This window comes from Leopardus geoffroyi, chromosome A1 (genome assembly GCF_018350155.1).
Source record: "Leopardus geoffroyi isolate Oge1 chromosome A1, O.geoffroyi_Oge1_pat1.0, whole genome shotgun sequence".
Classification (NCBI taxonomy): Eukaryota; Metazoa; Chordata; class Mammalia; order Carnivora; family Felidae; genus Leopardus; species Leopardus geoffroyi.
Genome location: NC_059326.1, coordinates 25,756,523 through 25,772,544, shown reverse-complemented (window position 1 = coordinate 25,772,544; position 16,022 = coordinate 25,756,523). Strand labels below are relative to the sequence as shown.

The window sequence follows — 16,022 nt, the reverse complement described above, 5'->3', positions numbered from 1 at the left end:
CTTGATTAGACTACAGGGGAAGAAATTCAGGGCACAAGTGGAGGGCCAATGGATTGGCCATTGTTCATGTATTGTTTTTAGAGGGGAAGTCAGGATAAACGGCTCCTGCTTTGGCTACCTGGTAGATTTAGAAGTGCTCTGGATCCTCTTTCCCAGTTGGTAGAGGAAGTCAGGTTATCAGCACAGAGGGAGAAGGAAGGGAGAGGTGTTGTGGGTTTAAGAGTGAAGAGAACCTGTGACTCATCTGCGGTGGGAGAGTGAACTGACTAGGCAGATGGAGTTAAATTGCCAAGCATCTTGAAGGGCTAACTTGATGTTAGTAGCCATATATTTCAAGTGAGACTATTTGGCATCACTGTGTTTTTTTCCAGTTGCTCAGGTGCAGTGTGGAGAAGTAACACAAATCAAATCAATAAATTAATTAATAAAATAAGTAGCAGATAGATTGGCTTTAATGAGGATTAAGTTTCTGCCAGGCCAGTATGATGGAGGAAAGGAAATGATTGTAATGATGGGCTGTAAGTCCTTTAAGGAGCGAAGACGGGACATAGGCAGCTGAGGAACAGTGTTTAGATGTTAGAGTCAGCGATTTGAAGGGATGAAAGAACTGTTGAAGTACTGAGGAGAGAGCCAGGAAGATAGGAGATAGTGATTAGAGTGATTGCTTGAAATACAGATTGTGGAAGGGACACTATTACTGTCAGGGAGGAGGTCTTATGGCATCTATATATGTAGAGGGCTCATTTGAACCAGGAACTTGGAATATGATGAAGAAAAGACACCAACTTTCTCCTATGGACTTTATTAAAGAATATGGCTAGTCTTCGATAAATTTTGGTGTAAAGAATGCATTCATAATTGAAGAAGTACCATTAGGATCTTCTTTTGACCCTTTTGTTTCTGATTTTTTTCTACTGTATATCCAAACAAAGCACTATAATTTGCTTGATAGTTAAGTGGTTCTTTTTGCAAATGAAATCTTGGTAAATAGAATTTTTTTTCCTTTCTTGTTTGAAAGCTCTGACTCAGTTATGCATTGACGTTCGTGTTATCATTCCAAGATTACTGGGGGAAATAACAGTGACACCTGACACTCATTGAGTACTTGCTTTGTGTGAGGTATTATGCTTCATGTGGTATCTCATTCCTCACAGCAGGCTAACCTTGAAGGTGTGTACTGATTCCAGAGTTTAAATTACCTCTTAGAAGAAATAGTAATGATTCTAAAAAACAAAAAAAAAAAAAAGGGGGGGGGGCGCCTGGGTGGCTCAGTTGGTTAGGTGTCCAACTTTGGCTCAGGTCAGGATGTTGCAGTCTGTGACTTCCAGCCCCACATCGGGCTCTGTTCTGACAGCTCAGAACCTGGAGCCTGCTTCAGAGTCTGTCTCCCCACCCCTCCCCCACTCCTGCTCTCTCAAAAATGAATAAATGTTAAAAAAAAATTTTTTTTTTAGAAATAGTAGTGATTCAGCATGTATTCTCTTAACCTTTTTGGGAATTAATCCCCCCCCCTTTTTTTTTAAATTATGTTTATTTATTTTGAGAGGGCAAGAGCGAGCGCATGCTTGTGAGCACAAGCAGGGGAAGGGCAGAGAGAAGGAGGGACAGAATCCCAGGCAGGTTCTGTGCTGTCAGTGAGTGCAAAGCCTGATTCAGGGCTTGAACTCACAAACCTCGAGATCATGACCTGAGCTGAAACCAAGAGTCAGACACTTGAGCCAGTCAGACACTGACCAAGACACTGACCAAGAGTCAGACACTGAGCCAGTCAGACCAACTGAGCTACCCAGGTCCCTGGGAGTTAAACATATATCTAGTTACAAATAGATGCTGGATCCAGACTGCCTGGGTTTGAATCCTGACTCCATCATTTACTGATTATATAACCTTGGCTAATTTATATAATCCCTGGGTGTCCCAGATTCATACTCTGTGAAATGAGGGTAATTAACAGTATCTACCTTATAGAGATGTGAGGATTAAATGTGTAAAGGTATGGAAAATGCTTATAACAGTGTCAGGAAAGTAGTAAGTATTATATAAATGTTAGTCGTGATATTTAATCATTTATTTCAGCAGATCCTTTATCTTTGGTCAGAGTTATAGTCTTAAGCACAATAAAATTTGATTTTTGAACTCATCTTGAACTTGGTGGTATCTCTGAATAATATCATGTTAGAGTGTTATGCCCCTCTGAGAAACATTTTCTGGTAGCCTTTCTCATGTCTGAACTTTAGGACTTACTTGGGAACATGAGTTAGCACTGTGTTTTGTTAAGTTTTTTGACTAGCTTTAGTTTTGTGTCACCAGCCTGACTTCAAGCTCTTTGAGAATTAAGATGATTTCTTAGTATCCCTTATAGTGCAAAATGTATGAGAGTGTGATACTTAATGATCAGTTATTACAAGCAGAAAGTAACATAGAAACATTATATCATTTTATGTTTAAGAAGTTTGTTAGCATCTAAAACATAGTCTTATTAGTGTTTTATTTATTTTTGTAGGTTCCTAAATACTTGTCCCAGCAATGGGCTAAAGCCCCTGGAAGAGGTGAAGTTGGGAAACTGCGGATTGCTAAGTAAGTTATTTATTTTTGACATCTTAAAAAGCTGGTTTTTGAAATTTTTATAAATGCTTTTACAAGTCATAACAGTTCTTTTTCAGATGGGGAATTTACCTGGAAAATGAGAATGAGCACATCAAGGATTGTCAAGAGATGGTTAGGTGCGCTGTGAGGAGTTGTGTGTGCACATGTGTATTTGTGTGCATGTGTATAGATGTGCATGCATGCACACACACACCCCCTTCTCTAGTGATAGGTGTAAATATAAAGTCAGATTTACTGGTAAAACGTACTGGCAGTGAAGCAGCAGAGTATGTAGTTCCCTCATCCCTCCATCTTCTCCACATCTTGTGAAGATGGATGCTTGGGTTGGGCATAACTAGATGCACCCAGTAAGTGCTTCAGTAGAAAGACTTTGCCATGGTGTCACCATGTCTCTCTATAGAGGTATTGGAAGAGGGTAGGGAACACCTGGAAAACAATGTAAAGGTTTAGTTTCCTGATTAAAGAAATGACCTTGTTAGAAAGGGAAGCCTCTTTCAAAGCTCAGCTGGTGTCAGACAGAGGCCTTGCATTCCACTCTGTTCATTCAGTCTTAACTCTAATCAGATTTTCCTGCCTACTACTCCATTGGAAGAGCTCTAGTTGGTCTCCAGTGCCTTCCTTTTAGTTAGTTTAGTTAGTTTTTGCTTCACTACAAATCACCCCCAAATTTAGTGGCCTAGAACAAAAACCTTATTATTTGCTTATAATTCTGTGGGGCATTTCTGTTTGGGACTGACCTGGCCTTCCTGGCTAGAATGGCTTCACTCATGTGTCTAGTGGTTGGCTTGCTCTCAGCTGGGACAGTGGCCGTGTGTGTTTTATCTGCAATATGCTCATTCACATGATGGTGAAAACTCCTAGAGCAAAAGAGAGAGAAGTCCCAATACACAAACACTTAGCAAACCTGTGTTTGCATCATGTTTGCCAGAGTCCTCAGGATGCAACTCATAGCCAAGCCCAGGTTCACGGGGAGAGCAATACAGTCTACCTCCTGGTGGGGGTCACTGCGAAGGATTTGTAGTCCTTTTTTGCAATCTGGCACATCTACCTTCCTAAATCTAAGAGTCACCTGTCAGCCTTCTTAATTGTCCTTCAACAGAATTTTGACATAGTGATTATTCCAATCCTCCATCCCTTTTTTTCATTTCACTTCTGGGACACCACTCCTGATTGTCGTCCATAGGGGACTGTTCCTTCTCAGTCTAATGCTGGCTTCTTCATCTTCTCAATCTCTAAATGTTATTTGACCCCAGGGTTTTCTTTCTAGTTTTTTTTTTTCTTCCTTACCTTTGTTCTGACAGATCTTTTAACCCTTCATTTTGTTTTAACAAGATGTTGATTGGAAACAGGCATGGTTTTATATCCAAAGTTCTAAAGTTAGGTAAGGACAAGTAATATCTTATTTTCTCAAGAGATGGTTACACATTTAATAGCAGAACAAGGCTTGAATTCAGGCCTTGAATTGTAAAAAAAACTCCAGTAGGTTTCTGTTGTGGCTCTGTCACTTACTATCAGTGCGATTGTACAGGCCACTTAATCTTTTGAGTTTAGGTTCCTTATGCCTAAAGTTGCCTGTTTTGCAAGCCTTTTTTATGAATCCAGTGAGATAGTATGGAAATAGTTGTCATTTATTTGCATATATAACTAGAAAATTAACATATTTCTGGAAAGTTGTAGATAAATAACATTTTTTGGTGAGTTATACTTTTATTGAAAGTATAAGGGAATGCAGACTTTGCATACTTTTAATTGAAATCTGGGTTGGGGCGCCTGGGTGGCGCAGTCAGTTAAGCGTCCGACTTCAGCCAGGTCACGATCTTGCGGTCCGTGAGTTCGAGCCCCGCGTCGGGCTCTGGACTGATGGCTCGGAGCCTGGAGCCTGTTTCCGATTCTGTGTTTCCCTCTCTCTCTGCACCTCCCCCATTCATGCTCTGTCTCTCTCTGTCCCAAAAATAAATAAACGTTGAAAAAAAAAAATTTTGAAATCTGGGGTGATCTTTTTTCTTTTTCAACATGGAATCCCTTATAACGCAGATAATTACCTACTATTTCGGTTGTGGACTTCAGAATTTCTTATAATTGGCTTTACTGAAAATGGGAACCACTATCAAGATTAAATCTCAGCAATATGTCACTGAAGAAAGGCAGACTACAGGAAAAATGTATTTTAATGGTGAACCATGTTGTTTTATGTAATAACTATACTAGAGCTCAAGACCTGGGTTCTAGTCCTTACTGGCTATTGATAATTATTTGGCCTTAGCTATCTAAACCGTAGCTTTTTTGTTTGTAAAATGTGGATAATAATGCCTTACCAACCCATAGAGTGTTTTTGAGCAAAAACAGCTTAGGGTTTGTTAAAATGTTTTGTAAACTCAAATGTTGTCCTTTTTCTGCCGTGAATATTGTGTTCCTCAAAACCTCTGTGGGAATGGGGTGCCTGGGTGGCGCAGTCGGTTAAGCGTCCGACTTCAGCCAGGTCACGATCTCGCTGTCCGTGAGTTCGAGCCCCGCGTCAGGCTCTGGGCTGATGGCTCAGAGCCTGGAGCCTGTTTCCGATTCTGTGTCTCCCTCTCTCTCTGCCCCTCCCCCGTTCATGCTCTGTCTCTCTCTGTCCCAAAAATAAATAAACGTTGAAAAAAAAATTTTTTTTAAAAACCTCTGTGGGAAGAAAATACCTGGTTGAAGAATGTAAATTTTTTTTTGGGGGGGGGTGCGGGGAAGAAGGGACTAGTATGGGAAATGGGATAAAAGCTGAGGTTGAGGAAACCTCTGCGAGCTCTTTGCTCCCTGAAGCATGCTAAATCAGCAACGGTGGGTATGTTGCAGTTTTATCAACCTTTGCTGGGGAGAAAATTTCAAGATCTGCATGGTGCGGTTGTTGATTCATTCCTTAATTTAAAGCAGACAGTTTACACAGTTGCATCTAGTATAGGGTGGCCATACCCCTGGGTTTGCCTGGAATAGTCCCAGTTTACATATTTTCCCTATGCAGTTATTAATAGTGTCCCCGCTTTCACTCTCTTGAGTATCCTGGTCTTGACAATAAACTCTTTGCTTTTAATGTTACCAGGTGTGCATGTATTTTTTTTATGTTAGCTAAAGGACCTGGCAGATCATCTACCTAACATGAAATATAATCAGTCTTGTCTTATAGAGCTAAATCCTTTTAATGATGAGAACAGCTTTATGTTAATTACTAACATTGCTATAGAAATGCTTAAAAACAGCTTGTTCCATGGTAGGTCTCCTGGCTGTCTGTCTTGTTTGTGCTATTAATTCTCTTAGTTTTCATTCCTTATACCGAGTTACTAAATTCACTATTAAATGTAGGGTGATGAGGAAAGGCTTTGCAGTGCCTGTGACTAGGTTATCAGGATTTTAATTGGTTTAAAGTAGATATGAGTCATAGGGTTATGTGGCTATAAACAAAAGGCTCCCTTAGTAGATGTTTGTTGTTTAGGATGAAGTGGGATGATAATCTCACTCTTCTCTTTGCCACTTAGCATATGGTGCAAATATTAAGTTCAGTTCTAGTGCTGTACTTAGAGACATGGACAGATAAGTTCCTTTAGTAGAGTGAGACAAGGACAGAGAAAAAACTAAAAAACTCAGTGTCCTTTGAGGAATATTTGAAGGTACTATGGCTGTTGAGAGAAGATTTAAGGCAGACCAGGTGAAACCATCTTCAAATATTTTTAAGGCTAGGAGATACATAGTCAAGTATGGATTCTTAGAGGAAGATTAACCAGTTTATGGATGATCTGTGTGACAAAAAAAAAAAAAAAAGTATATTTGGGTAAAGCATGAAAACAAGGTTTTAAAGAGCCAGTGTGACATAGTGGCTATGAGTATGGACTCAGGAATCATTCAGCTCTGGGCTTTATCTAGACGTTGTTAACTTACTAGCTGTGTGACTTTCGGTAAGTTGCTTACCCTCTCTGTTTCCTCATCTATTAAAAGGTTGTGGTATTAATACTTCAGGGGTTCAGTGCATGTAAAATAGCCAGTAGTGTTTACCTACTGTTGTGCCACATACTGCATAGTACAGACTCTGTGTTGTGTATGGTGTGTGGGTATGGACCTCCTTTCCCCGGCACATCTCCCAAAGGTAAGCAGCAGCAGTTTGCAGTGCCTTAGATAGGCCAGAAGCCAGGAAGGTCTGTGTGGTGCGGTTGTTCATTCCAGCAGAGACAGTGCTGTGGAGTAGAGGAATTGGGAGAGGCAGAGGACGGGGAGAAGACATGCAGGTGGGAGTGCAGCTCTCCCCAAATTGGTTCCGTTTACACCTGAAAACAGGAGAATCCAGCCTGTTGTAACAGCTGGTGACATTTGGGCCATTTCTCTTAGGCAGTTTATGCAATGTTTCTAAAGCATTGTACTTGGATTATTTTTATACCTTTGGACGTGTGATGTGTACTGCATTTCAGTTAGCTTACGGTTTTACTTTAGGTTAAGTTTTATTTGTTTTTTTTAATTTAAAAACTTTTTTTAATGTTTATTTTTGATAGAGAGAGAGAGAGAGGGAGTGTGAGTGGTGCACGGGCAAAGAGAGAGGGAGACAGAATCTGAAGCAGGCTCCAGGCTCTTGAGTTCTAGCTTTATTTCTAAACACATTTAACAGTTAGGGTCATATGGGGGCCCACTAATAAAAAATATGTGGACAAAAAATCAATGAGATAGAATTTTTCTGTTATAAAATTGACTAAATTTAGAAAACCTTACTGTTGGTAGGAGTTTAAATAGGTGCAAACTTTCTGAAGGCCAGCCTGGCAACATATATATGTGTACACATACATGTATGACACACTCACATGTATTCACACACATTACTGCCCAGAACAAAGTAGAATAATAATCCTGCTGTTTTCTCTGCCAGTTAGCTACAGTGCCAACAATTCAGTTCTTGGTGCTGCCCTTATAGAAAGACATGGACAAACTCATCCAGCAGTGTGGGACTGGGATAATGAGAAGGCTAGAAATATTAATAATAAAATATTCGTGCTCTTGACCCAGCATTTTCATGGCACTTAGCTTCTAAAAGAAATAAGTTAGTGATGCAGAGATTGAGGATTTTCATTTCATCATTGTTATAGAGAAAAATTAGTAACATTCTCAAATTCTGTAGCAAGGAATTAATGAAGTAAACTGGGGACATTTTGAAATTATTTAATACTTTTTTTAAATTTAAAACCTTTTTATTTTTAAAAAAAATTTTTTAATGTTCATTTATTTTTATTAAAAATTTTTTTAATGTTTATTTATTTTTGAGACAGAGAGAGAGTGCAAGTGGGGGAGGGGCAGAGAGAGGGAGACACAATCTGAAACAGGCTTCAGGCTCTGAGCTGTCAGCACAGAGCCCGACGCGGGGCTTGAACCCACGGACCGCAAGATCATGAGCTGAGCTGAAGTTGGACACTCAACCGATGGAGCCACCCAGGCGCCCCTAATGTTTATTTATTTTTGAGAGCGGGACACAGAGTGTGAGTGTGGGAGGGTCAGAGAGACAGGGAGACAGAATCTGAAGCAGGCTCCAGGCTCTGGGCCGGCCACACAGACACCAACGCGGGTCTTGAACTCACAAACGGTGAGATCAGACTTGAGCCGAAGTCGGATGCTTAACCGACTGAGCCACCGCTCCCAAAAACTTTTTCATTAAAAAAATTTTTATTTTAATTTTTAAGTAGGCCTATGCCCGGTGTGGGTCTTGGACTCATGACCCCGAGATCAAGAGTCCTGTATGTTCCACCGACTGAGCCAGCCAGGCACCCCAGTATTTTCATTTGAAAACAATGTCAAGCTACAGAAAAGTTAGTTAGAAGAACATTATAAAGAACTTTTGTGGTTCTTTGGTGACTACAAAAAGGACATTCTCCTACAACAATCACAGCACACCCCTCCAAATCAGTAGGTTAACATCATATGGTACTGCCTAATCCTTAGACTTTATTCAGGGTTTGCCACTTATCTCCAGACTGTTTTATAGCAAAAGGATCCAGTCCACAACGTTGAATTACATTCTGTTGTCCGTTCTCTCAGTTTCCTTAAATCTAGAACATTTGGAAGTCTTTGATTGACTTGTCTACTGTATGAGTGTCAACATGCTTGATGTTTGCAAGGCTGTTATTTTATGTAATTTGAGTTTGATGTTTCTTCATGATTAGATTGGGGTTGTATACCAGGTGAAACTGGGTTCTTACTGTATTTTAGCAAGGTTTATGTGTTTTCATTTTGTCCCATTACTGGTAGTGGTAACTTTGATCACTTGATTAAGGAGCGTCTTCTATGCTTTTTCACTGTAAATTTACTCTTTTCCCTTTTATAATTAATATTCTGTGAGGTGGTACTTGGAGACTATATATTCCATGTCTTTTTTTTTAATGTTTATTTATTTTTGAGAGAGAGAGACAGAGTGCAAGTGAGGGAGGGGCAGAGAGAGAGAGAGAATGAGAGAGACAGAATAGAATCCAAAGCAGGCCCCAGGCTCCAAGCTGTCAGCACAGAGCCCGATGTGGGGCTCGAACTCACAGACTGCAAGATCATGACCTGAGCCAAAGTTGGACACCTAACCAACTGAGCCACTCAGGCGCCCCTCTGTATTCCTTTCTCATCAGATTTTCCACTTTATTAATTTAGCTATGTTAGTGTGAACTCATGGATTCCAGTTTTACTCAGTGAGTCACAGTTTGTTACTATCATCATTTATTCTCATGTTCAAATTGTCCAAAATGCAGCCACTGGAAGCTCCTCCTAGCCCGGTTCCCATGCCCCTTTGTACAGTGTGCAGTTCAGTAGTGCAGCCCCATGGCCTTTTGGCATGTCTTCATCATTCTTTGAGCACTTACTTTTTGTCATAGAAAAATGGTTTTGGACTCACCTTGCGTGTTTCTGTCAGAGCCTGGAGTCAGGCATTTCTCCATGGAGTCCTAGTTCTTCTTCTTCTTTTTTAATGTTTATTTATTTATTTTGAGGGGTGGGAGGCGGGGAAAGAGGGAGAGAGGGAGAATGAGAATATCCCAAGCAGGCTCCACGCTGTCAGCACAGAACCTGACTTGGGGCTCCATCTCACGAACTGTGAGATCATGACCTGAGTGGAAATCAAGAGTCAGACGCTTAACCCACTGAGCCACCCAGGCACCCCCCCCCCCCCCCCTTTATTTCCTGACCCTGCTAGGTTCTGACACACTTCTTGTTGAAGCATTCCTCTATAGGGATGCCTTCCTTACCCTCCTGGGCGCTGACACCTCCTCCCAGGCTATCCCCTCAGCCCCAGGCACTTGCTTTCCATCCCATTCGGGTTGTGCTGCCTCTTCTCAACCCAGTCTTCAGATACCCACCTTCCTTGGCTCCATCTAATGGTTTTTGAGCTGACTTTTCAAGAAGGGAATGTATGAATAGGAATTAAAACAAAACCAACAAAAAATCCTGGAGCACAGTTAAAGATTTGGTATTATTTGGTTGATTCTTTTAACCTTCAAAAAGGGGGTGTTTTATTGGCTGTCAGTAATTAGTGAAAAGTCTCCTCCCATTGATGTCAAATCTGAGAAGTATTTAAAAAGTGTAAGAAAAAGGAAAGACAATTTTCTAGAAAGGCCAGAGGAACTGGATTGGAGTGTAAAGAAATAGTGGCGGGGTATTGAGAAGTGGACTCAGAGTGATGAAGGACTGACTGAACAGCATTGTGAGGCATTCAGTGAAAGGGTGGGCTACATGTTCACTGCGTTCATTTCTGAGGATATTACCGTGTTTTACAGTAGTTGATGTTTATAATTTTAACCACAGGTTATCATGAAAAAGATATATTTTATTGGTAATATTGAATGACAAAAGGTCGTGTATACTTCATACATTTATATGCCAAGACAAAAGAATATCTAATCCTTTAAAAATAAGTCTTAAGTCTTTTTTATTCTAGAAAATTAACTCATCCAGAGTTCATCAATCTCTTATCATTCCAGCCAAGATGATGTTATAAATAAATATATGAAAATAAAATTGTCATCCCCTGTTGTGTTCTCTAATTGCATCTGGGTGATTTTCTATCCCCCAGACTGGAAATGTCAGCATGATCTTTAATCAGTCCTTTTCCCCTTGCTGCCTACTTCCAATCATTTCTTCTTCTGTCAGTTCTGACAGCTCAGATATCCTGCCACACACTCCTCCTCTTTGCATTCTGCCATTGCCTGGTTGAAGCCTTCATTACTTTTTTGTGAGTTTTTGCATTAACCTCAATTCAATTCAGTAAACATTCTGCAAGTGCTTTCCCTGCATCTTTGCCTTTATTTTGATTGGGGCACCTCTGTCTGAAAGGTTAGCTTAATTAAATGTCCCTAGAAGCCAGGTCCAGGAGTAATAGGGAAGGGACTGCAATGAATTCATTGCCTGTCTGTGCATGTCAAAGGGATTATTGTCATACTGAATTGATGGGTGGGTGAGGGCACTATCGCTGCCAAATCTTCCAGTCTTTTGAGAGGAGCTGTGAATGCATATTTTTACATGAAATCTTAGAATTTTTTCACTTCTCTTTTAGGTGCTTCCCAACAAAAGGGTGATCAACATTGCATTTTCATATGTGAAAGACTCTGAGGAGTCCTGCAGTAAACAAATCTGTTTAAGATTCTGGATTCCTTAGTCTGGCCCAAGAGGCTCTTTACCACTTGACTCAAGCCTACCATTCACTGATGTTAGAAAGAATGTGCTAGATCTTCTCACTTCTGTGTTTAATTGGATTACTCTCTTAACCTGGAATGCCTCCGTGTTGTTGACCTCATCTCTCATTTAATTTGTCTTTTGCTAGCTTTCTCATCTGCATTTTCCTGACAGCACGTTGTACCTGTCATAAAGTTATTATCCTGTTTATGTTGTTCACGGATCGAATCGTTTTGCATTAAACTAGGACCTTGGAGGACAAAGACCTGTATTCATACTGTATACCATGCACTTGGCACAATGCCTAATGTTTGTAGACACTTCATCACAGAATGAGTGGTTGAGCCTCTGCGTGAAGGCAGGTTGGAACTCAGTCTGGTGTTAGGGAGAAACAGTAGTTTTCTAACTGGTCTTCATATCCATTTTATATATATTTTCTGGTGCAAGTTTCTAGGAGCATATTTTATACTGTATTCTTTTGTTCATGCAATACATGTGGCTCTCCATTGCCTAAGGAATAAAGTCCATGCTCTGCACTGTGATATTCAAGGTACTCTGTGGTCTAGCCTCAGTTCTCCTTTATAGTTCATCTCCCACTATTCCTTAGTTTGTACTCTCTGAGCCAAATGTGACTCCATTTTCATGATCAGACTCTTTGTGGCTTTGCTCAGCTGATACGTCTGATACTATTTTCCTGTCTCAGCCTGTTGCAATCCCAGTACCCTTCAAGACTTAGCTCAGGCTTTCTCTTTTGTTAAGCCATTCCTCAACTCCTAGAATGGAAGAAATGGTCTCCTATCTGATCCTGGCATATTGGGATTCTCTTAAACATTAATTAAAATTTATCTCTTGTAGTTATGGATATAGCTTTTATATCTTCTGGCTGGGAACAGATATTACATCCAGTACTTTGCTTAGAGTAGATATTTAATACATGGTTTTAAAAATTAGACTATTATATAGTATGCAGAAATAAAGGTAACAGTAACAAGATCATTACTTGGATAAACTGTTATTAGGATAGGTTGCAATAGTGTTAAGTGATATAAACTTATAATATGTACACAGGGGATTAATGTGGTTTTTATTTTTACCAAATGATTACAAGTAGGTTAGTTGAGGAGAGCCAAGGGTAAATATTAGTTGATCTATGTAAATGCTATATTTTATGTAAATATGAAATAGTGTTATTTCTTTTACTTCTTAACATACATTTGAAGAAAACATGAAATCTAAATAAAATTCTTTCCTTTCTTTTAGGAATCAAGGAAGGACTGAGGTAAGATTATTTCTATGCATATTTTATTGAAAACGTGAGATTATTTTACCATGTATTTGTAATAGTAAAGAGAAGGTGGTGTTTGCATTCTGGAAAACTACATCAAAACACTGGCTGATGGTGAGGAACGCGTAACAGTATAAATGTCACTTTTGTGTGAATGAATGGACTCCTTTCTAGTTGTTCATTCTTAGCATTTTTCTGCTTTGACCCAAAATATCCCTTCACTGGGTACTATGATGCTTATTCTTGCTTCAGTATTACTCGAATATTATTTCAGTGTGGCAAAGGCATTTGGTCTGGATTTTTCAGGGCTTTAGGTTTTGACCCATTAAGTCCAGGACATAATTGTGGTACCTATCACATACTAGAGAAGTATTTAATAAATGCTTTATTGCCTTTCCTTTGTGGTTGGGAGATTAGTATTTTATGTTTATAAATCCCTTTGATATAAATGTGAGGTTCCTTTGGGGAGAGCTGGTACGTAGTAAAAATCCTTGTGAAAAAACGTCTACTACGTCTTTTTTATTCTAAACCTCAATATTGAATTACCTTTGTAAGTATTTATTTGTATTTGTTAAAGTATTCAAAAATAAAACAGCACCATGTACTCCTACAGCAGTCATTAAGACCTAAAAAAGAAATACATCCCCTGCTTATGGGAATGTTTAAGCTTTCTAGTAATAGCTCACTTTTTCCCCCTTTAAGTACAGTCACCTTTTAAATACTCTTATATTCATTAAGCAAGTACTGTTTTCCTTCTATGTGCCAGGCCCTTTGCTATATATTTATTTATATTATATATTTAAGTATATACATTTGTAAGGATATAAATGTAAGAAGATAAAATCCCTTGACTTCAGAGACCTTAGGGGAAAAAATTTATTCCTGTTTTGGAGCTAGAGTTTCTTCAGCCATAAACCAGAGAAAAACATTTGAAAGCTGTCACCCATCTTTATAATGGTAGATTAGCCCCATTATTCTGACAAATGGGAATAGATTCCCTTTTTATGACTAAGTATTAAGGATTTTTTGATAAAGTTTTAGAAAATTGTTGAATAAAACTGAGGGCTGATGGGGGGTGGGAGGGAGGGGAGGGTGGGTGATGGGTATTGAGGAGGGCACCTGTTGGAGTGAGCACTGGATGTTGTATGGAAACCAATTTGACAGTAAATTTCATATATTAAAAAAATAATAAAAGAAAAATGTTGAATAAAATGACTAGAAATTGAGGTTCATATTTTTAAAAAGGTATTTGATTTATAATCAGAATTTCTGTGAAAGATACTTTGAATACATAAGTCTGTTGTAATAAGCTTTTGTTAATGTGTCTGTTAGGTGTCATTTACTTTGAATGAGGATCTTGCAAATATTCACGATATTGGCGGAAAACCAGCTTCTGTCAGCACCCCTAGAGAACATCCATTTGTCTTACAAAGTGTTGGAGGACAGACATTAACAGTCTTTACTGAGAGCTCATCAGGTAAGTGGGAATAGAATTATTTAATGTGATTCCAGTACTTGTTATATAGATGCTGTGTCTCAAATTACACTTTAAGGTCATTATCAAGGCTGCTTTACCTGTTGTTCTGTCTACCTCTATTATTCATTTCATGCTATTTGTTTCTCTACTTTCCTGTGATTAATGAAATTTTGGCTGTTACTCGAAGGGTTTAATTTCCATTTGGGGCATGAAGAAATAGAACAAAGCAGATGGAAGAGTCTGGTGCATCAAGCTGTCTTCTAGGATGTTGAAGAAACAGTATTCTGAGTTTTGCCAAGATAAGGTCATACTTTCCTGTTTTGGTAAATTGATATTCAGCAACTATAAGTTGTATTTAAAAAAATACTGCTTAATATTAGGGAATATTTTAGTCTGAATTTTTGCCTTTGTAGGTTTCAGTTCTAAGAGAGCCTTTTTAGTACCGAGATTTGAACTGTTTTTACTTGGTTTTGACACTCAAGAAGCTCTGTGTTAAGTACAGTTTGTAAATTTTGTGTATTTGCTCTGATATTCTACCAGTTCAGTAAATCAGGAGCAAGTGTTTCAGTTTGTGCATTAGAGAGGGAGATTTTTTGCAGCGTATGTATATGTTTATTTTCATTGTTTCTTGATTTTTAACCTTCTCTGAATGTAGAATATGACTATTAATGTAGCAGGACAACTCATTTTAATGGAGCTAATTTCCTATATCTAATTTAAAAAGTTTGTTGGTTGCGTAAGGAAAATGATTTGTGATTTTGTCATATCTGCATTAAACATTACAAAGAAGGCTATAAGAAATTATAGTATGTTAAGGATGTTATTGTTATAAAAAAAGAATATGTTCAGATACATTTTTTGTGATGTCTTAGAATACCAGTAGCTATAAAAACTGATCTAAAAAATATTAGTATTTCCCCCCACTTTTAATGTAGAATGTAGCACAGGGGTAAAATAACTTTTCTGCATGTGGTTTAGGGTAAAAGTTTTGTTTTATTGCATTATTCTGATGCTACAATAATATTGATACTATAATAATGTGTAGTATTATGGGAGGTAGAAAGTGTTAAATACTTGCATTTTCTCTTGGAGAGGATTCAGTCATTCAACAAATATTTATTGTATGCCATGCAGGGCATAGCACAGGTGCATCCAAGGAATCTGGTGTTTGTCTTGTGATTGATAGGATTCAATAATACCTATTGAACCTGTGGGTTTTTTCTACTTTTGTGTTGTCCCTGGAGTAGAAGAGGCATAGTACCAAGATCCGTAAATAGGAGGCAGAACTGTGAAAAAGTTGGAGGTAGGAAAATTTTGAACTACTTTTGTAGAAAAAGGTATCCTATTTCAGCCTTTTTACATTTTACTAAATTGCTAATTTTTTCAACATGTGATTTATTACTTATATAAAAGAGAGTGATTTAGCAGGCTCTGTGCTGACAGCTCAAAGCCTAGAGCCTGTTTGGATTCTGTGTCTCCCTCTCTCTCTCCCCCTACCCCGCTAGTGCTCTGTCTCTGTCTCTCTCAAAAATAAATAAAACATTAAAAAAAAATGAAAGTTTTAAAAGACAGTGATTTAGAACGATAAGGTTTGTTATCCTCAAAATTTATCTTCCATTAAAAAAATTTTTTTTTAATGTTTATTTTTGAGAGAGAGAGAGAGAGAGAGAGAGAGAGAGTAAGCATGTGCAGGCAGGGGAGGGGCAGAGAGAGAGGGAGACACAGAATTCGAAGCAGGCTCCAGGCTCCGAGCTGTCAGCACAGAGCCTTACGTGGGGCTCGAACTCACAAACTGCGAGATCATGACCTGAGCCGAAGTTGGACACTTAACCGACTGAGCCACCCAGGCACCCCTTTATCTTCCATTTTTAATCTCGTAAATTCTTTAGTTAGTATTGTTCTCTTTTTGAACATTTTGTGTTCACATTTCTGGTTACAGTGTACTCCAAAGTGAATATGGTATTATAAGGATTATCTTGGCAGGGATATGGAAGTGGATCAAGA

The 16,022-nt window shown here is 38.8% G+C and overlaps 1 protein-coding gene across 2 annotated transcripts in view; it reads left to right on the top strand.

Moving 5' to 3' along the window:
* The window catches only part of GTF2F2 (general transcription factor IIF subunit 2), a 158,571-nt gene that overhangs the window by 11,890 nt on the left and 130,659 nt on the right, over positions 1 to 16,022 (top strand). For both annotated transcript variants that reach the window (XM_045476925.1, XM_045476935.1), the window contains 3 exons: positions 2,504 to 2,577; positions 12,517 to 12,535; positions 13,874 to 14,018. In XM_045476925.1, the coding sequence (XP_045332881.1) occupies positions 2,504 to 2,577; positions 12,517 to 12,535; positions 13,874 to 14,018 (238 nt within the window). The remainder of the gene's footprint in view (positions 1 to 2,503; positions 2,578 to 12,516; positions 12,536 to 13,873; positions 14,019 to 16,022) is intronic.